This window comes from Ranitomeya imitator, chromosome 1, assembly GCF_032444005.1.
Source record: "Ranitomeya imitator isolate aRanImi1 chromosome 1, aRanImi1.pri, whole genome shotgun sequence".
Lineage (NCBI taxonomy): Eukaryota > Metazoa > Chordata > Amphibia > Anura > Dendrobatidae > Ranitomeya > Ranitomeya imitator.
In genome coordinates, this window is record NC_091282.1 from 404100585 (window position 1) to 404121972 (window position 21388).

A 21388-nucleotide genomic window follows, 5' to 3' on the forward strand; every position below is an offset into this window, starting at 1 on the left:
ACTTTCTCTAAGCATTATAATATCCACACTCAGGCCTCTGCTGATGCAAGTTTGGGAAGAAAAATTCTTTAGGCTGCGGTATCGCACCTATAGGCGGTAAGTGCCTAAGGGTTTGTTCCAGTAAGTCTTTTTTCCCACCCTGGGACTGCTTTGGGACATCCCACAGTCCTGTGTCCCCCAATGAGACGATGGAGAAACAGGGATTTTTGTGTTACTCACCGTAAAATCCTTTTCTCCGAGTCATTCATTGGGGGACACAGCTCCCTCCCTATTTCTTCTTGTTATTTTTCTACAGAGTTGTTCAGACTGTAGTATTATTCTAGACATGTTGTCTTTGCTCTAATGCTGTTTTGTTTTCTCTATCTCCTACTGCTTGTGCACCAAACTGGAGCTGTCAGGGCCAGTGTCAAGGTGTATACTATGGAGGAGGAGCTAACTTTTTTTTTGTCTACTTAGTGTCAGCCTCCTGGTGGCAATAGCATACACCCACAGTCCTGTGTCCCCCAATGAATGACTCGGAGAAAAGGATTTTACGGTGAGTAACACAAAAATCCCTGTTTCACAATAGATCAACATTCTCACTGGTGCATTGTCCTGTGTAAACAGGACTTGGGCTGCCATCGTTCTCCGCAGTACATGTGCACTGACCCATCGATTACAGATCGTTCAGCTCAGCTCATATCGTTTACTTCAGTCTTACTGTGCAAACAGGATATTAAACGATTGATGATCAGTAAACGTTTTATGACTGGAAGTGGTTTATTGCCACCAGTCCGTGTAATCAGACTCTTACCATTTTCAATTTTTTTTTAAGGAATGGTTAAACTTGCAAAGTATCAGTCCCCTCTTGGTCACTTATTTTGAGCCATACTACTGCGATTTGCCACTGCCAGGACTCGCATTTCTTCTTGAATCAATGAGAACCAGCAGCAGGGAACAGTAAGGCTATGTGCACATGTTCTGGATTTTTTGCATTTTTTTTGCGTTTCTTTGGTGGTTTTCCGCTGCAAAAACGCTTCGAAAACGCTTACAGTAAGCATGCCATCAATTTTAATGTATTCCGCAATTTTTGTGCCCATGTTTCATGGAAAAAAAACGCATCTTGGAAAAACCGCAGCATGTTCGTTAATTTTGCGAATTTTTCACGGATTTGCCATTATGTTATTGCATTGGGAACCTCTGGAAAAAATCCACGAAAAATCCACAAAAAAAGCGTGAAAAAAAACGCAAGCGGATTTCCTGCAAAAGTAGTCCGGATTTGCTCAGGAAAATTCTGCAAACTTTACTGAACGTGTGCACATAGCCTAAAGAATGCAATTATTAGGGCCTGTTTAGACATGCTGACTGCGACCATGAGACTGCCAATCTGCTCTACACAAGCTGATGCTGGTCGCTAACGCCCTGTTTAGACAGGTTGGCCAGAAATCTGTGTACTGAGCAATTGTAGATCTGATCATTCTGTGAGCATGGAGTTTCATTGTTATTGGTAACGCATCCCTTGGGTGATGTGCTGCCGATATCAAATTTAATGGCGGCGTTTAATTATTGCTCCTTCTCCAGGTGATTGGTGACATTTATTGGGTTTATATAATTTTTGCCCACCACTTGTTACTGTTTGATATCATATCTTAACTGAAAAAAATTACCTGAAGTATACCGTAAGTTGGTATGCATGCAGAGTAAGAGCATGTTCACACTGGCCACTAAGCAGACATGGACATATACCCTGCTGTAAGTAAATAAGTAGAAACAAGAGTACATATATACACAATTGCTTTTACTTACTTACAACTGGGTATATGTTCATTTGGTATCCGTCTTGCGTTGCTTTGTCTGTTTAATATCATTGGATAAAAAACCCCAGAATATTAAAAATAATATTAAAAGTAGCTAAATGAGCTTCTTCTATTTTCTGTTATGTTTGTTTTGTGATTTTCTTGTAGAATTCTTTTTTTCCTTGTCATTTAAATCCTTGAGTTTAATATACGGTATTATCTGTTTCTCCAGAACACCCGGGACCATCAAACGATATTAAATATTGTAAATATTCTTAATGAGCTGATGTCAGCTGGTAAGTTTCAAGATACAGATGTAAGATATACCTTGTGTTTGAAGCTCAGCTGTAAATTGGATGAGAGATGCAGTTTTATTTTGACTACCAATACATCTCTGTTATAAAACTGATTCTTTAGCTTATCTAACCACTCTGAAACGTCTTGAAAATGCAGTTGTAGGAACGTTAATTCTAGATTATGGTTCTGTATGTTATTTCCGGCGGCCGTCTTACAGTTGATTGAGATCTTACAACTTTTTCTGAATGCATTGGCCTTGATCGCAAAACAGACAGCCTTTATAGAGATCTTGATATATCTAATAGAGATGAGCGAACGTGCCCCGATAAGGTATTATATGAGCATGCTCTGGTGCTAACCGACTGTCTTCGGCGTGCTCGAAAAATATGTTTGAGTGCCTGCAACTGAATGTCTCGTGGCTGTTTGATAGCCGCAACACATGCAGGGATTGCCTAACAAACATATGTGCTGTGGCTGTTTAACAGCCACAAAACATGCAACCGCTTGTACGTCAACATATTTTCCGAGCACGCTGAAGTGACTTGGCTACCACACGAGCATGCCCAGATAACACTTTATCAGAACACATTCGTTCATCACTAATATCTGTATCTCCATCTATTTTAATTGTTATCTGAGCAGCTAGTGGATAGAAACTGACGGCTATATATTCTCCCATAAACAGTACACAGAGAAATGAGGGATTCCTGCTATCCAGTCTCTATATAGCACATGTTCCGAAGCAGCAGCATATAGAATATTATACAGTAGTACTGAGCAGTGTCTCTGTGAATCAAGCTCTGTGGTGGAATAAAACAATTAACTAGAAGGCTGCAGCATTCCTTCTCACCCTTCATGTTTCCCCTTTCCCATCTCAATCGATTCCAACAGGCAGGTGTTATCTAACACGTCAGTGAGCTGGTAGTCCATTTTGTTTAGACTAATCTGGATTTTTTTTCAGCAAATTACTAATTTATGAAGAGGGGAAGAGTCCTTTTTCTCTATTATATATTACACATTTTCTTATTTACTTTACTTACTATTGATCTTTGATACATTTTTGTTTTTAACAAAAGTGACTATTAGATATAGATTATAAATATATAATTAATGCGTGTAAGTACAAGAGCTATAGTACTCATAGACGTTAAGTCCTGTCCATTGTTCCTTCCTATGTTTGTTTGGTAGCCTTTAGGAATTCAAGTAGGTTTGCTCAATTCAGGAGGGAGATTCAATACTCATCAAATAATTTCAATACAAATCGAATCTGCCGATGAGGGGGTTGACAACCCCCCCCCCCCAAAAAAAAAAAAAACAAAAACAAAATCTGTACTCGGCCCTTAGAATCAGATCGCCGAGATTTTACTAGATTTGTGCAAATTGAAGCCCCCAAAACGCCGATTTGATATAATCTGAATTTTGGCGGAAATTCATGGCAAATTTGAGCCATTTGGAATCGATTCAATCATCTCTGGTGGCCTACATACATTTTTTGTCCCTCGCTGGTTATTTTTCACACTCAGATTGTCCATTAATGGCTCATTCATGTTCAGGATAATGGCGGTAGATTATTAGGAATTTAAAATCCAGTGCATGTGCGCTCTTTTATGGAAATTGCAATATTCCATTAAGATTACCATTCTATTGAAATGAAAATATCGAGTTGTATGGCAAAATGCATATTTATACCTGGGACTTTCAGGACTAAGCCACACTTATATTGAAAAAAACCCACTAATATTTACTAACTAGATGGTGGCCCAATTCTAACGCATCGGGTATTCTAGAATATGCATGTCCACGTAGTATATTGCACAGCCCACGTAGGATACAGCACAGAGCCACGTAGTATATTGCCCAGCCACGTAGTGTATTGCCCAGCCACGTAGTATATTGCCCAGCCACGTAGTATATTGCCGAGCCACGTAGTATATTGCCCAGTCACGTAGTATATTGCCCAACCACGTAGTATATTGCGTAGTATACTGCCCAGTCACGTAGTATATTGCCCAACTACGTAGTATATTGCCCAGTCACGTAGTATATTGCTCAGCCACGTAGTATATTGCCCAGTCACGTAGTATATTGCCCAGTCACGTAGTATATTGCCCAGTCACGTAGTATATTGCCCAGTCACGTAGTATATTGCCCAGTCACATAGTATATTGCCCAGCCACATAGTATATTGCCCAGTCACGTAGTATACAGCACAGAGCCACGTAGTATACTGCCCAGTCACGTAGTATACTGCCCAGTCACGTAGTATATTGGCCAGTCACGTAGTATATTGCCCAGCCACATAGTATATTGCCCAGTCACGTAGTATACAGCACAGAGCCACGTAGTATACTGCCCAGTCACGTAGTATACTGCCCAGTCACGTAGTATATTGGCCAGTCACGTAGTATATTGGCCAGTCACGTAGTATGCACCATATCCCTGTTAAAAAAAAAAAGAATTAAAATAAAAAATAGTTACATACTCACCTTCCAGAGCCCCCGGATCGAAGCGGACAGTTACTGATGCTCCTCGTGCGCTCCAGTCTGATGAGTGCATTGCGGTCTCGCCAGATGATAACGTAGCGGTCTCGCGAGACCGCACGTCGTCATCTCGCGAGACCGCAATGCATGGAGCGGTCAGCGGGGCGTCGCGAGGAGCATCGTTAACCGTCCGCTTCGATCCGGGGGCCAACGGAGGGTGAGTATGTAACTACTTTTTTTTTTTATTATTATTTTTAATAACGTTGATCTTTTTACTATTCATGCTGCATAGCCATGACAGGCAGCTGGCGAGACCAATCAGCGACTTGGATTCCATGACAGACAGAGGCCACGACCAATGAATATCCATGACACAGACAGACAGACGAAAGTGACCCTTAGACAATTATATAGTAGATGTGTTATATAAAATAAACTATTGCTATTCTGACTTCCAAAACCTAATTGTATTGATTTCTAATACTATGACGCATTGTGCTGATGAGACTATATGGGCTGTATGTGTAAGCAGAGGTGTTAAGGCAGCATCATCTTAAATTATTATTTTCAAAATCCTAATGTGGTCTCCATGTCCTCTACATACTGAATTAAGCATGTGCCAACGCAGCTTAATTTTAAATCTGCACTTAATTGCAGCTATCAAGCACTGATGATGATGACCTTTCCCTCCCTGGGCTCTCTTTACCCTTTGTTGCCACTGGATCCGTGGCAACCAAGTAGTTTTAATGCTGTTGATCTCGCATGTTCAAATCACCTAAAGACCCTGTGTAATATAAAACCACTGACAGCCAGCTTGTAGCACATTTCTGCTAGACTATGCTGAAAAGCCCACTGATTCCAGCAGCATTTGCACCTTATGACCCTGTGTAATTCATGAACAAAATCCACCTATGACCTATTAAAACACATCCAGACCCTCCCAAGCCATCCTCACTGCCCTAACAGCCGTATTTTAGCACAGCTCAGTTATTGTGTTCATTCAGAGAAGATTACAATTATGCTCTGAAGATCCCCTTGAACATCAATAAAATGTGGAATTTGGAAATAATGAATATTGGTTGAATAGTGGGTCGCAGTCACCACATGCAAAACTATCAATAGGGTAATTGCCCTTGTTCAATCTATCTCTACCAGGAGAGCAGAGGGAGGGACCTGCAGCACCTAAAAGAAGCAGTGCTGGGAAATGTAGTTTTAGTAGATCAAATAGGACCGCCCATTCAACTATGTGAAGGGCAAGATGCTAAGGTACAAGAAAATCTTTATAATGTGCTTGGACTATATATTAACCAAATGAATGACATAAAACAAAACCCAAAAACCTATTGCGGATTTGCTTCTTTTTTTTTGTATTTCATACCACTTGGATTTTTTCTCAGTTTTTCAGTACATTATATGGTAAAATGAACTATAACTCGTCTAGAAAAAACCCAAAACAATCCATCATATGGTAGTGGAAAAATAAAAGAGGTTTCAATGCAATGTGTTTTTTTCTTTTAGGTGGGGGAAGAAGAATAAATGTTCTGGTTTCTAAAGGAGGGACACAGATCTTGCTACAATTGTTGCTCAGTGCTAGTAAGGACTCTTCTCCAAATGAAGAGTTAATGGTACTTCTTCACAGCTTGCTGGCAAAGATAGGACCAAAAGGTCAGTCTGAAGGTCATAAAATAATGACTGGCTCCAGGATGGATTATTATTCTTGTATCAAGTTCATTTCTTGTCAGTTTTTATATGATTAAAAATTCTAATAAAACACAGCTGATTGGTTATTTTATGCCATTATAGGGATGATATTACCGTATTGATAATGCTAGAATTACGTTATGTAACATTGTAATATTCTTACCTTTGCGGTTTGTGTAAATCCTTCCTATCCTTGTTATATTCAGGAAAGTAAAGCAGGTACAGACTTTAAGAGGTCATTTCACAGGATATTTTAGTAAAACTGAGTAAGGCTGGTTTCACATTTGCGTTTTTTGCGCAAAAAAACGCATGCGTTTTTTTCCCTTATACTTAACATTAAAAACGCATGCGTTTTTTTGCATGCGTTTTGCCCCTTTTTGCAGCCGCATGCGTCTTTTCTATGCATGCGTTTTTTCTATGCATGCGTTGTGTTGCAGAAATGCAACATGTAGTAATTTTTAGCGGCGTTTTTTTGCCACAAAAAAACGCTTGCGTTTTTTTATTGCGGCAAAAAAGCCAACTGCTGTCTATGTAAACGCATGCGTTTTTAACCACATGCGTTTGGTTGCGTTAAAAACGCATGCATTTTTATAGAAAAAAAACAGAAAACACACCGATATGCCACCCCCCACCATAAAGGTGATAAAGGGATCCTAACCCTAACCCTAAAGGGATCCTAACCATAAAGGGATCCTAACCCTACCCCTAACCCTAACCCTAGGGATCCTAACCCTACCCCTAACCCTACCCCTAACCCTAAGGGTTAGGGTTAGGATCCCTTTAGGGTTAGGGGTAGGGTTAGGGTTAGGATCCCTAGGGTTAGGGTTAGTGGTAGGGTTAGGATCCCTTTAGGGTTAGGGTTAGGATCCCTACCCCTAACCCTAGCTATTTCTGTTTATAGTGGGTTTTTTACTTGATTTTGATGATTGGCAGCTGTCACACACTTATCATCATGCAAAAACGCATGTGTCTAAAAAACGCAGCGTTTGCACGCGTTTGCATGCGTTTTTTCACCATGCGTTTTTTTTTTAAACGCATGCGTTTTAAAACGCAAGTGTGAAACAAGCCTAAGTCATCTAATTTTTTTTCTGCTCCACTGGTTGTGGAACACCCACGATGTTCAGTGGCCCCACCCAGTTGGATGAAGAGGAGATTTCCACCTTTATCATCAGGGTGCATAACTTGGGAAGGAAGGGGCACAGAATCGGTGATCACCTGTCGATGGTGCTTCCATCACGGCTCGGTCAAGCGATTGTACACACAGTAAGTTATATTCACCAGGGATTTGCCTGGTGAATATAACCTATTTTATCATATTCCCTATAATTTGGGAATTATTGTAAGTATGGACAGCACATTTAATGGAAAAATCTTCACCCCCACATGTCAATTGTTTCAATTTATGAATGACTCCAATCATAGTTATAGGCTGGACCTAATTAAAGCCCCTGTTGATGACTGTTAAATCACCCTTTTAAATGAACGCAAAATTTAGAAATTAATTTTAAAATGAATCAGAAAAAGAACTTTTTCAGTTTAATGGTTTTAACACTGATAATATTGAAGAAAGCTCTATAGATATCTAGAAATCCTGGGATGGGTGCTTTACCAATCTGTGTCTTTTATTGTAAACATGTGGGGGGAGGCTTCTGCTGCAGCCGGCTGTCTCACAGCCAGTCTAAGGATTGTGAGGCAGGAAACGGATGATTTCCAGGAAGACATGTAAAAGATTTCTTTATATATTTTTAATTAAGATATAAGTGGAAATATGATGAAAGGAAAATAGCAGATTAGAGGCTGTTCATCTTTGGGGACATTACTTTTTCATAATTGGGTCAAATTTTTTATTTTTTTTCTAAATTGGGTTCCATTAAAATTTTTGCTCCATTTGCCTTCTTCAGTCTCTCTATTTCTGGCAAGAAAAACAAACCAGAAACAGCCTGATATTTTTAAGCTTGTTTTTGTGAATGGCTTATTTTTAGTCTTCTTACATGTTTTGTTCTTTTGTAAAATTAAAGTGTTTCAACCACAATTTGTGAAAATGGTTCAAGTACAAAACCCTCATTAAAAATGAAAGAATCCTTGTGGCTGTAGTAATAGGCAAAAATTACACTCTGAAGCACAAGATTATCGTGCAGTTGCAACTATATATTTTATATTTAGCACCTATAAAATCTGAAACCTCTTTTTTTAAAAACTTTGCACGATCCTTTTGTCTGTTTTTCACCTTGGAAATATATGATAAGTTGTCATCTGAGTGTTACCCTTCCTATCGTGTAAGTAGAGATACTCCAGAATTGTAATTTTGCAGAATATAAGTCTTTGTCAGAACGTTGTCTTTAGTACTGGTGGCCTACAGTTGTAGAAAAAAAGAGTTAGAATATCCAGTTACTCGTGTACAGACATAAAAGCCTTATGACAAAAACAGAACTAAAAATAAGGATTTTCTTTGTTTCATTTTGTGAGTTGATGAAATGATGATTTTTTATTTTCGTAGACAAAAAATTTGGAATCAAAGCTCGAGTCAGTGGAGCGCTAACAATATCTCTCAACCTTGTCAAGCAAAATCTGCAAAGTCCAAAGTTGTTACTTCCATGTCTTCAAGTGTTCCGTGTGTACTGTATGAACTGTGAGTACCGGCAGCCTCAAGATGCTGTATCATCACACTACAAATGTATTTATAAGGAGGAGTTATTAATCTGTACTTGTCTTATCCAGTTTTAATTTATGACAAAAAAAATTAAGATCATGAACAGCTGCCGCAGGGGACTTTATTTTTCTTGATTTACCATGCTTTTGCAATTCCATATTTTGACGCATGGCCCAGGGGGAAAAAATGAGACTTCCCTATGTCTCACCTGTTAAGGTCATGGTGTCAAAAACAGTATAGCAAAGTCATGGCTAAATGGGTTTTCAAGACTTATGATAGATCATCAATCAGATCGGACCCCTGGAACCACCTGTGATCAGCTGTTTGCCACTCCACAAATGGCCTCATGTAAAGCATTTATGGAGCTGAGACAGCATGGCTCTATTCTAAAGTAGTGGCCATTCTCAGGTGCAGTTCATAACCTGCCTATGGGAATAAGGCCCGAGAACAGCCACTCCACGATGACTAGAGAAATGTTTTCCAGCTCTATATTGCATACATCCGGTGGTTTTGGGAGTAGCAAACAGCATATTGTGGCCTGCAAGGTATCAGATGCCCATAGATCTGTTACTGATGACCTGTCCTATGGTATGGATTATCCATCTGTATCGTTGACTATAAAATGCTTTTCACCGCTTCCTGCATTAACATATGAATTAACATCCGTGGCTGTCTAGAGGACTCACGAGCAGAGATGCCTCCAAACGTGTGGCAGATACCGGCTATATTGCATAACCTGTATTGTTTTCGAACAGCCAAACCTGAGTTCTGGCTGCAGCTGTTTCAATCTCTGACAGCGGCATTTACATGGAACACTCACCAGCTCCCATTAGGATGACGCGAGCGCAATAGATTGGTGATTATGACAGCCAGAGATCTGATGAAAACCCTCGTCGCTGTCATCTCGGTCAGCCTGGGAAGCTCCGCTACTTATACTACATTTACAAGTCCTCTTAGGAGACTTGCAGTATAAAGTAAAATATAATGATTAAAAAAAAGTCTTATTTTTAAATCTAAAAATTCAAATCTCCCACATTAAAAAAATAAAGGGAAAAAATATACAAAAATTTGGTATCATCCCAATTGTGAAAGTCCACCCTATGAAAATATCGAATTAATTTACCCTGATTTGATACGTGCTGTTTTTTTTTTTTGTCACTCAGCTCTCTTAAAGATATAATAATAAGCAATGAAAGCATCTCACCTACAGATGCTATCACCATAATAGACTTAATTGACCTTAAAACATGATTGTCAAGGTTATCAAATTTCTGTAAAAACATACCCCCCAAAACTATGGCAAAATTGCATTGTTTTTCAACATTTCATCACACTTGAATTTGTTTCCAGTTTTTCAGTATATTATTATTATTATTATTATTATTATACATTTTTATAGCGCCATTTATTCCATGGCGCTTTGCATGTGAATACGGGGCAAATATAGACAATTACATTAAACATGAGCAGATAACAAGGCACACGAGTACATAAGGAGGGAGGACCCTGCCCGCGAGGGCTCACAGTCTGCAGGGGGTGGGTGAGGATACACTAGGAGAGGGAAGAGCTGGCTTCCCTCTACCATATTATATGGTAAAATGAATGGTGTCATTCAAAACTACAACTTGTCCCAGCAAAAACAAGCCCTTGTGCCAAAAAAAAAAATAGTTATGGCTCCTGGAAGAACGAGAGTATAAAATGAAAGCTCAAACATGAAAAATTCCCTGGCCATTGAAGGGTTAACTCTGGCACATCACTCTCGCTGGCTGTACATTTACCACATTTTGCAGGAAACCTTTAATGTACTGTTTTGAATTTTATATAGTGGTGAAATAAAATTGCGCCATGGATCTTTCCATGTATTTTACGAGTATGTGGCTTAGATTTGCTCCATCAATACGATGATGGACTCATCATTTATGGTGGCACATAAAGTTCCTGCAGCCCTGTAGTACAGATCTGTGCCGTACGCCATGTGCAGCCATATAGGTTGCTGTGTCCATTAGTCGTACTGATGACCTCTCGAATGGATGGTGCGACACCACTAACATGCATTAGAACTGATACACCAATACATTTAGGCATTTGTGTTTTTTATTTCAGCTGTAAATGCCGTGTACTTGGGCAAAAATGGAGCTGTGGAACTTCTGTTCAAAATAATTGGACCATTCAGTAAAAAGAACACCAGCCTCATGAAGTAAGTACCTTATATGTTTAAATATATCTAATATTAGTAACTTCTTTGAACTCCCACTCCATTCATATATCTCACTACACAAAAAAATAATAATGCACTTATTCTCTCATGCCGGAGTTCACATTTGTCCATTGGCAGTAAGAAACAATTTTTCTACCGGTTTGTCTCAAGATGACTTCTCCATTCCTGATTGTGTACAGTACATGTGAAACTGCCTTGTCATTGTTCATCTCAAGTGTTCCTTTTTTTTTTTGACAAACATCCTGATTTTAGTTTTGCATTGAAAGTTATAGACCTGTCACATTATCGCTCATTTATTTATATATTTGTAATGGATTCTGCATGGATTTTCTCTTTCTGTAAGCCAGGAGTCTCAAGCACGCGGCCTGCAGGGCACTTGCAACCCGAGAAGCTGCTTTATGCAGTCCGCAGGCATCAGATCTCCCCGTGATGATCGCAGTTTGGTTCAGAAGCCGCCGATGCCAGCGCTTCGAGTCAGCTGAATGTGCTACATTGGGCGCACATTCAATTGAAATGTATTGCAGCGCAGAGACCGGCTCTCTGCACCGCAATACCAGTACCGGTCAAGCAGAGGCTGGCAGCGGACGTCGGCGTGCTGATACGGGCAACATATGACATCACTGCCATTGCCTTTCCCTGCTGTGCAGGGGGAAGAGAACATTGTTTTCTGAGGAGAATGATCTTTTTTTTCCTTCCCCATGTCAGCACCACGGAAAGAGGGAATCCTCTTCAAGGACAGGAAACCTACAAATAAAAAGGCAGGACCTCTCAATCTCATCAGTTGGTTTCCTGTCCTTGATGGGGAACCTTTCAGTTATAGCGTACCTGAAGAAAAGAAGATTGGAGATGGATCCAAGCTTGACCAGACCGGTACAGGCAGCAGGGATTCCTCTGCCACGGCTGATGCGGTGTCCTGAAGCCGCCACCGCTGGGGCTGAGGGCCTTTCACGGTGTGCAGGAGGGAGTGCAGCCATCGCACCATGCTCTTTCGTGCATCCTGCTCTGTGCATGCGTGGAGAGTCATCCCCTGATGACACGGCCGGTGGGTCACATGACCGGAGGCAACTTCCGATAATGAAACTGGATGGTGTACAGGGGCTGCGCTAAGGCTGCTTGCATTCAAAAGGGAGCATGGTAAGATGCTCTCTGCAGCATAGGCGGCCTCCTGTAGGAATGGATGCATGGGATAGTGAACCACCGCAGCAGCAGCCAAGGCAGTAGCAGCCAAGGAGATAGAGGAAGGGGGTGCGACTTCATGATCCTTCATCTTGACGGAGTGGACGTTCCAGCAGCCATTCTACCCAACATAGCAGGAGCTCTGTCGCTCTAGATTCATTTCCAGCCTCCAGATGCCAATCAGTGGATCCCATTCCTCCTTCTCAACCGTTACCAGGGCTGCGTCTGATTGGTGAGTGATCTTTGTGAAAGTTCACTTTGTAAATGGAAAGTTCACTTTTTTCTCATTTATTTAGGGTGGACAATTATTGGCTAAGACCAAGCACAGGAGTTGCCCAATTTAAGAGGATTTACATGTCACCTGGGAAAAAAAGACTCTGCCATTCATGCATAGAGCAGGTACTACGCAAGGAGACCCCAAATTTCGCCTCCAAGTTAAGATCTGTAATCAAGACGGAGGTCGAAAGCACCTTTAAATCCCTCTCCCGGGGGTAGTATCAAGAGGCAAAAGGCCAGGAAGAGGTGCCCTGAATCTGAGACGAATAGTTCGGAGGAAGAACAGAGAGACTTGGGTTCGTCGGACTCTTCTTCATCCTCGGAGGAAGAGATGGGAGGGCGCCATTATTTCCCATTAGAATAAATAGATGGTCTGGTCAAGTTTGTAAGGGCCACGATGGGAGTGATGGACCCTTGCCCAGAAAAATCAGTGCAGGATGTTATGTTTTGGGGACTCGGACAGAAGAAGTGTAGGTCATTCCCTCTTAATAAGAATATACAGTCTCTAATTAAGAAGGAATGGAGTAGACTCGATAGAAAAAAATCCTCTTGTGCCGTCCCTCAAAAGGAAATATCATTTTAATGATTTAGCATCTGTGTCCTGGGATAAAGGCCCAAAGTTAGACGATCTCTTCAGGTCACCATTAGATGACATTAGCTTAGATGACATTCTAATGTCATTTAGATGACATTCTTGAAAAAGCAGGTGTTAGGAAAAAGGGATTTCCCAAATGGTCTCTTCCCAAATATAAGAAGTCCTTTCGGAGTTAAAAATGTATTCGTAGAAGAGAGCAAAGCAGATGGGAAGAGGGGAAAAAGAAAAGTAGACTCTGGAACCCCTGGATGGAACTGGAGTCACATATACAATTAGATCGAGTTTTACGCCTCTCCCCATAGTTCTTTGAGGCGGGGGGGGGGGAAGGGGGTGGGGGGGCTTGGGATGGTTGGATCTAGACTGCAATGTACATGTATTTTTTGTCCACTCTAGATTTCTAGTTCGATCACAAATAGACTAGAGCAAACTTCGAGGTTAGTATAATGAGTATGTGTACCGAATGTTAACTTACACACTGTGGATTTATTGTCTCTTCCCTCTTGTCTTATCCTCCCTCTTCATTGTCCTATCTACCCCTATGTTGAATGTTTTATTGTTAAGGATGTAATAATTTAAATCTCCCCTGCGAGGGAAAAAAAAAATCATTATTGTAAAGCAGTGTCCAGTTTAAAATGTTTAAATAAAAGCTTTATTGAAATTTAAAAAAAAAAGTATAGGAAGCCCACCCAGTGATGGTCTTTCCCAGGTGAGGGGGCGGGATTATCCCTCTTCCTCATGGCCTGGGAAAAAGATTTCCAGCAGTCCCTGGATATTGAACCTAATAAAGTCAGGCCGAAAGATAAAATTCCTCTCATTCCCAGTCCCAGACTTTGTGGTAACTCCCCTACGGTCCTCTCCAGAGGAATAACGGGTCTTGGAACACGAAGTATTGAAGCTAGTGGACCAAGCTGTCCTCCAGGAGATATCCCCCTCAGGAAAAGACAGAAGGATGGTACTCCCCATTATTTTTGGTGAAGAAACCAGACTGTTCCTTCAGGACAATAATAAACTTGAAAAAACTGAACACATCACTAAAGACTCAAACTTTCAAGATGGAGTCAATAAAATCAGCTGTAAACATCTTGTTTCCAGATTGCTTTATGACAGTCCTGGACCTGAGGGTGGCAGTCTCCATAGTGGGAAGTAGTCAGATGTTTCCAAAACAAAACCCTCCCTTTCTGCTTAGCATTGGCCCCTCGAGTATTTATCAATCCTGTGGTGGAAGCAATGGCACACCTGAGCGAACAAGACATTTGATTGTCCCTTACCTGGACGACTTCCTAGTGATAGGCAACTCGGTACAACACTGCAAAGCTCAACTGGAGATAGTTATGACCTCTTTAGTAGGCTTAGGTTAGGTCTTAAACTTAAAAAAATAAATAATCAAAGATCGAGCCAAAAAGGAGTAAAAAGTAGTAAATTTGACCTAAGGGGTTCCTTGGGTAACCACAGTGACTTGAGTCGTCACCACAGATGCAAACCCCACAGGTTGAGGGGCTCATCTAAACAACAACTGAGTTGCTCAGGGAGTCTGAATGGGGGATCAGAAATTGGTTTCTTTGAACAGGAAAGAACTGTTAGCAGTCAGTCATGCTCAGGACATGTATTTTCAGACAAACAGGTGGTGTTGGCCTATCTGAACTATCAGGGCGGGACCAGGTCGCGTCCCTTGATGGATATAACAGCCCAGATTTTCCAGATGGCAGAGAACAATTTCCTTTTTTTGATGGCGGTCCACATACGGGGGAAGTAGAAAACTACAAGGCAGACTTCTTGAGCCACACTCAATAGGGGTGAATGCGTTCTAAAATGGTCCATTTTCAACCAGATCGTAGAGTTGCAGGGTCTTCCAGTCATAGATCTCTTTGCCAACAAAAGAGTAGACTCCTTTTGCTCCATAGATCCCAGAGGGAACCATCAGGCTCTTGATGCCTTGGAACCAGAGCCTGGCTTATGCCTTTCCCCCCGTCATCCTAATCCTGGTGGTCCTGAGGAAAATCAGGGAGAACAGGGCAAAGGTAATCCTAATAGCTCCCTTCTGGCCAAAAAAGAGCTTGGTTCTCTTGGCTGAGGATGATGTTTATCACCGACCCTTGGGTACTACCATAAGTTCTGGATCTTCTTTTAACAGCGTGGAATTTGAATATGAGAGCGCACTTTTGACAGACAGAGGTTTTCCCCCAAATTAGGTTTATTTCCTACTCCAGAGTAGGAAAGTTGTCACTACTAGAGCCTATAGAAAAACTTGGAAAAAATTCCTATCCTCCTAAGTGGTTAGAGTCCAGGATGGGGTACCAATCACGGCCATCCTGGAATATTTTACAGAAGGGATTAGAACAGGGCCATACTACTAGCATCTTCAAAGTTCAGGTGGCTGCATTAGGAGCCCGACACTGCCTACTTACACAAGGTAGCATCTCACTTCCATAGGATTAGAACAGGGCCATACTACTAGCATCTTCAGAGTTCAGGTGGCCGCATTAGGAGCCCGACACTGCCTACTTACACAAGGTAGCATCTCACTTCCATAGGTCCCATGAAGTAGTCCTCCCTTCCTTTTTCTTCAACTTCAAGAATGAAAAAGAGGAAAGTTTCCATACGTTAAACGTAAGAAGATGTTTAGTTCAGTACCTAGCGTTCACCCTGGGATGTAGGAAGGATAGGTCTCTGTCTGTGTTTTCAGGGGCCCATGAAAGTGCTTAAGGCCTCAAAAAACACCTTGGCAAGGTGTATAGGGATGCAATCTCGTTGGCGTACTCGTCTAGTTGGAATGTCTCCCCGAAGGGATTGAGAGCTCATTCTACAAGAGTGGTGGCAACCTCCTTGGGTGGCAAAGTTTGAGGTCTCCATAGAACAGATCTGTAAGGCTGCTACTTGGTCATCTCCTTCTACCTTTTACAATCACTATCGGCTGGACATAGACTATTCTTCTGATCTAACCTTTGTGAGAAGGGTTCTACAGGCTGTAATTCCTCCCTATTATATGATTCTCTGCAATTCTTTCTGTGGTGCTGTCATGGAATTTCTCAGAGCTCATGACAGCACCCTTATATTCCCTCCCATCACATGTGGGTGAGTACGCTTTCTTTTGTGTGTGATTTATGTATAGGTCATAGGGTGGTTGCTTATAAGTGTTATGGTTAAAATGTTTTTTTTAATAACCAAGAGGTCCTCTTGCGCTCTGAAAACCAAATGATTCGAGGGAGAGGTTCCGCCCTTTTTATCTGTAGGTTTCCTGTCCTTGAAGGACTGATCCCCTCTCTCTGTGGTGCTGTCATGGGCTCTGAGCAATCCTGTTGTCGGTAAGTAACAATGTCTTTTGTTTTTGTGAAGCGCTGCAGCATTGCTTCAAGATGGGAACTAGGATTGGGGTCATTTCTTCAAGATAGGGACCAGGATTAAGGTCATTGATACAAGATGGGCACCAGGATGGGAGTCATTGCTACAAGATGGGGGTTATTGCTACAAGATGGAGACCGATCAGGATGGGGGACATTGATACAAGATAGCGACCAGGATTGGGGGCTATAAGATGTTGTCCAGAATTACTATATGGTGCTAATTATAAGATAAGATTACTGTATAAATTCAAACTAAATATGAAAAAACTATTGAAAAATATTTGCCACTAAAAATGCTATTTTATGTACAAACTAAAATAAACAACCCAAGCTATAAAACTGTACCGTGACCCAAACACAAGATGACAAAAAAAGCCAAAAATGATTAAAAAGTTGTATGGAAAAAATGCTATCACTGAAAATGTCATCTTGTTCTGCAAAGAATGCGGCCGATCAAATTCACATTTTTTGAATGTGGGGCCCATATACCCAGCTGAGTTTGAGACTCTGCTGTAAACTCTACCTGTCTACTGGAATCACTTGTACCTAGAGATCTTGTACTTTATACGCTGAATCCATGCTCCACCTAGTGGTAAGAAAGTATCCTTCACCATGTAGTATAGTGGTAAAGAAAGGAAACAGAAGAAATGATCAAATGTTTGATTAAGTGAAAGAAAATTCAGATGTTAACTGGTAAATACCCATTCATGTTGTGCCAATTTGGTATAGGTTATATTATCTATATTGATATATTATATACATGTAACATGTCGAAAGGCAGAAAATGTACTTATAACCAAAGTGTTTCTCAATATTATTGACTATAACTTTTGTGTATCCAAAACTACTGCCTGATTTATTTTTTTAATAATATTTCAGATGTATTCCATGTTTACACTTTTAACATACAGTACAGACCAAAAGTTTGGACACACCTTCTCATTTAAAGATTTTTCAGTATTTTCATGACTATGAAAATTGTACATTCACACTGAAGGCATCAAAACTATGAATGAACACATGTGGAATTATATATTGAACAAAAAAAGTGTGAAAAAACTGAAAATATGTCTTCTATTCTAGGTTCTTCAAAGTAGCCACCTTTTGCTTTGATGACTGCTTTGCACACTCTTGGGATTCTCTTGATGAGCATAGGCAGCATGAATAGTAAAAAGTTGGTCACACAGGGTTAATAGCAGTGTTAACCAAGTGCATTAAACCGCGGTCAACGCTGCCATTAACCCCGTGTGAGCGCTGACTGGAGGGGAGTACGGAGCGGGCACTGACTGTGGGGAGGAAGGAGTGGCCATTTTTCCGCAGGACTGTGGCCGTCGCTGATTGGTCGCGGGAGCCATGACAGGCAGCTGGCGAGACCAATCAGCGACTTGGATTCCATGACAGACAGAGGCCGCGACCAATGAATATCCATGACAGACAGAAGGACAGACAGAAGGACAGAAAGACCGAAGTGACCCTTAGACAATTATATAGTAGATATATATATATATATAATAATATATATATAATACATATATGTGTATGTGTGTGTGTATATATATATATATACACACAGTACGGACCAAATGTTTGCACACACCTTCTCATTTAAAGGTTTTTCTATATTTTCATGACTATGAAAATTGTACATTCACACTGGAGGCATCAAAAATATGAATTAACACATATGGAATTATATACTTAGCAAAAAAAGTGTGAAACAACTGAAAATATGTCTTATATTCTAGGCTCTTCAAAGTAGCCACCTTTTGTTTTGATGACTGCTTTGCACACTCTTGGCATTCTCTTGATGAGCTTCAAGAGGCAGTCACCGTGAATGGTGCTTCCAACAATCTTGAAGGAGTTCCCAGAGATGCTTAGCACTTGTTGGCCCTTTTGCCTTCACTCTGCGGTCCAGCTCACCCCAAACCATCTCGATTGGGCTCAGGTCTGGTGACTGTGGAGGCCAGGTCATCTGGCGTAGCACCCCATCACTCTCCTTCTTGGCCAAATAGCCCTTACACAGCCTGGAAGTGTGTTTGGGGTCATTGTCCTGTTGAAAAATAAATGATGGTCCAACTAAACGCAAACCGGATGGAATAGCATGCCGCTGCAAGATGCTGTGGTAGCCATGCTGGTTCAGTATGCCTTCAATTTTGGATAAATCCCCAACAGTGTCACCAGCAAAGCACCCCCACACCATCACATCTCCTCCTCCATGCTTCACGGTGGGAACCAGGCATTTAGAGTCCATCCGTTCACCTTTCCTGTTCCGTTCACACTTTTTTGTTAAGTATATAATTCCACATGTGTTAATTCATAGTTTTGATGCCTTCAGTGTGAATGTACAATTTTCATAGTCATGAAAATACAGAAAAATCTTTAAATGAGAAGGTGTGTCCAAACTTTTGGTCTGTACTGTATGCTCAGTTACCAATGCGGTTGAACAATTTAGTTGATAATCAGCATGCATGGTTTGCTTTATACTGTTTCTCATCATCATAAATGAATAAAATTACAAAGTGTAAAGTGTATTGTTTTTACAAGCAATTTAGATCTTACTAAAAATCCCCTCGGTTCTGAAGAACGGAGGGATTGTGGACTCTATATCTTAGAGCACTCTGCATAGGTGACAGGCCATTGCTGCAGTTTTATCAGAGGTGGCTGGAGGCAAGTAGTGCAGCACTTACAAGCTCTTTAAAGGGAAGCTTGTAAGCGCTGCCCAGCCACCTTCCCTGCACTTCTCTGGAAAGGTAAAGTGGTCTCTGCAATATTAGAAGAATTCCCGAATGCACAGATTTCCCACCACCACCCCGGGAGGGAGAGGAGCTAGGCGCTCTTGAAGGCAAAGAATGCATTCATCTTGCTACTTAATTTCATGCACCACACCATACCCCTGCTGTATGTACACATGTAATTTAATTGTGTACTTTCCACATGTTTGATAGGGCATAGTCTTATTATCATTACTCTGTACTAGAATATGGTCAATAAAGCTAATACTGTTCTCTTTCTTTTGCAGAGTTACTTTAGATACCCTTACAGCTTTACTAAAATCAAGTAAGTGCTTACAATGTTTGGGCTATCTTCTTCCTGGGCCATATTCACATACACATTTACACTGGTGCAGATTTCTGAAACCATCTGCTGTTGCTCATTGCATCCAATCGCAGCTTAGCTTTTAGTTCTGAATATTAAATAAGTTGCTCTGTGATTGGTTGATATTGGTAGCAAAGATTTTTTTTTACTTTAAGCAGTTCCATAAATTCCCTACATACACCATTTACTTACTGCAAATATAAAAAGTACATGTTTTTTTCTTATAAAAAAAAATATCAAGAATAATTAAGAACTTTTTCCACATTTTAACGTCACCCATATTCTGTTCTAATTCATAGAGAAACAAACTGAAATCACTTTGTGGGGGAAATAGAAACAAAGCAATAATAATATATTTGTGAGCACCCGCTTATAATTCGGGATGTAGAAAAGGGGGAGCAGAAAAGGACGGCACAGATACAAGTTGGAAGGCAGCGGTTTTTGTCCGGCAGTGACCGAAGAAAGTTCAACTTTCACGTCATTATTTTCTGACTTACAAACAAATCCAAAAAGATTATGCTCCGGTTCGCAGCCGTGTCAGTCCGTATCAGTCTGTTGCCATGGATGACTGCACAACAATGCAATCCTAGGGTGCGGTAATGGCTTGCTCCTGGATAGCCCAAAGCGTCAGAACATGGCAAACCGCTCCCGGGTAATAAGTTTAGCCAAGGTGTGATGAAGCAAAATTGCCTCTAGGTAACAAGTATCATAGTCTACTACCACTGATATGTGTTGGTGGCCATGGGCTGATTTTACAATGGGCCCTACCAGATCCATCACAATCCAATTCAAAAGGTACCTCTATAATAGGCAGAGGAACTAATGGACTACAGAAACTGACTCGCTAAACCTTTGCATAAATCCCAGGCCAAAAGGGGGAGGAAGTTGCAGGCCAAGCCATAAAACTTCTTCAGTGATTATTGGGTGAAGAGGGGGGTCGAAATGGCGTGCAGCGTGTCTGGAAAAGCCATATAACCTTCTGAAACTAAACTCACAATATGACATTTTTTACATTATCATGGCACACATGCTTAACCTCCCCGCATGGAGTGGAAAAGATAACCTCCGCCATCGGATACTCCCGGAGTTTGCTGTGAATCAAGTGACTCCGACCAACCCCACAGTGGGTTCTAACATGGAGATCAGTGACCCATGATGTCACCAGGCTCCCTGAGTCCAAGAGAGCCTCTGCCTGGTGTCCATTGACGTGTACATTGCAGAGATGGGGTTCACCAGCTGGACCGACAGCGTACGTGGTGTAGATGGTTTTGGCATACATCGACACCCGGCGAGTAAACCTGCAGTCCATGAGTCCAGCAGTCAGGGGGCAGTTGGCAGCCACATGTCCTGGCCCTTGGCACTGCCAGCTCCTGATAGTCCACGAGACCGGTTTAAGGGTAACTTCCGTCCTCACTCCGGTGTAGCCCCTCAGTATGGACTCTGTTATGACTGACCCATGTTATACCAGGGTTACACACATCATGCAATATTTATTGTATGACTATATATTATATATTGTTTGTTACACATTATTGTGAGAAGATTCTGTTATATATACTTGATGTAAGCTCTTCTGCCTCTTTGTCCTTCTAGAGATTATTTTATCAAGTCTTCTACTTGCCTACTGCGAAAATTGTGTTGTGGTGCCCCCTGTAGGTCTCTCACTTTTTATCTTTCAATTTTTAATATTTAAAATGTTTAATTTTTTAGTTTTTAATAAACCTTTATCTTTTATCATGGTTCTTTCGGTTCAAGTCTTATAATGGGGGATGTAGTAGTGTTC

General features: G+C 41.1%; 1 protein-coding gene across 2 annotated transcripts in view; it reads left to right on the forward strand.

Annotated features, from left to right (window-relative positions):
* The window catches only part of AGTPBP1 (ATP/GTP binding carboxypeptidase 1), a 223276-nt gene that overhangs the window by 91543 nt on the left and 110345 nt on the right, over window positions 1–21388 (forward strand). For both annotated transcript variants that reach the window (XM_069762493.1, XM_069762500.1), the window contains 5 exons: window positions 2008–2071; window positions 6071–6217; window positions 8751–8882; window positions 11007–11100; window positions 19529–19566. In XM_069762493.1, the coding sequence (XP_069618594.1) occupies window positions 2008–2071; window positions 6071–6217; window positions 8751–8882; window positions 11007–11100; window positions 19529–19566 (475 nt within the window). The remainder of the gene's footprint in view (window positions 1–2007; window positions 2072–6070; window positions 6218–8750; window positions 8883–11006; window positions 11101–19528; window positions 19567–21388) is intronic.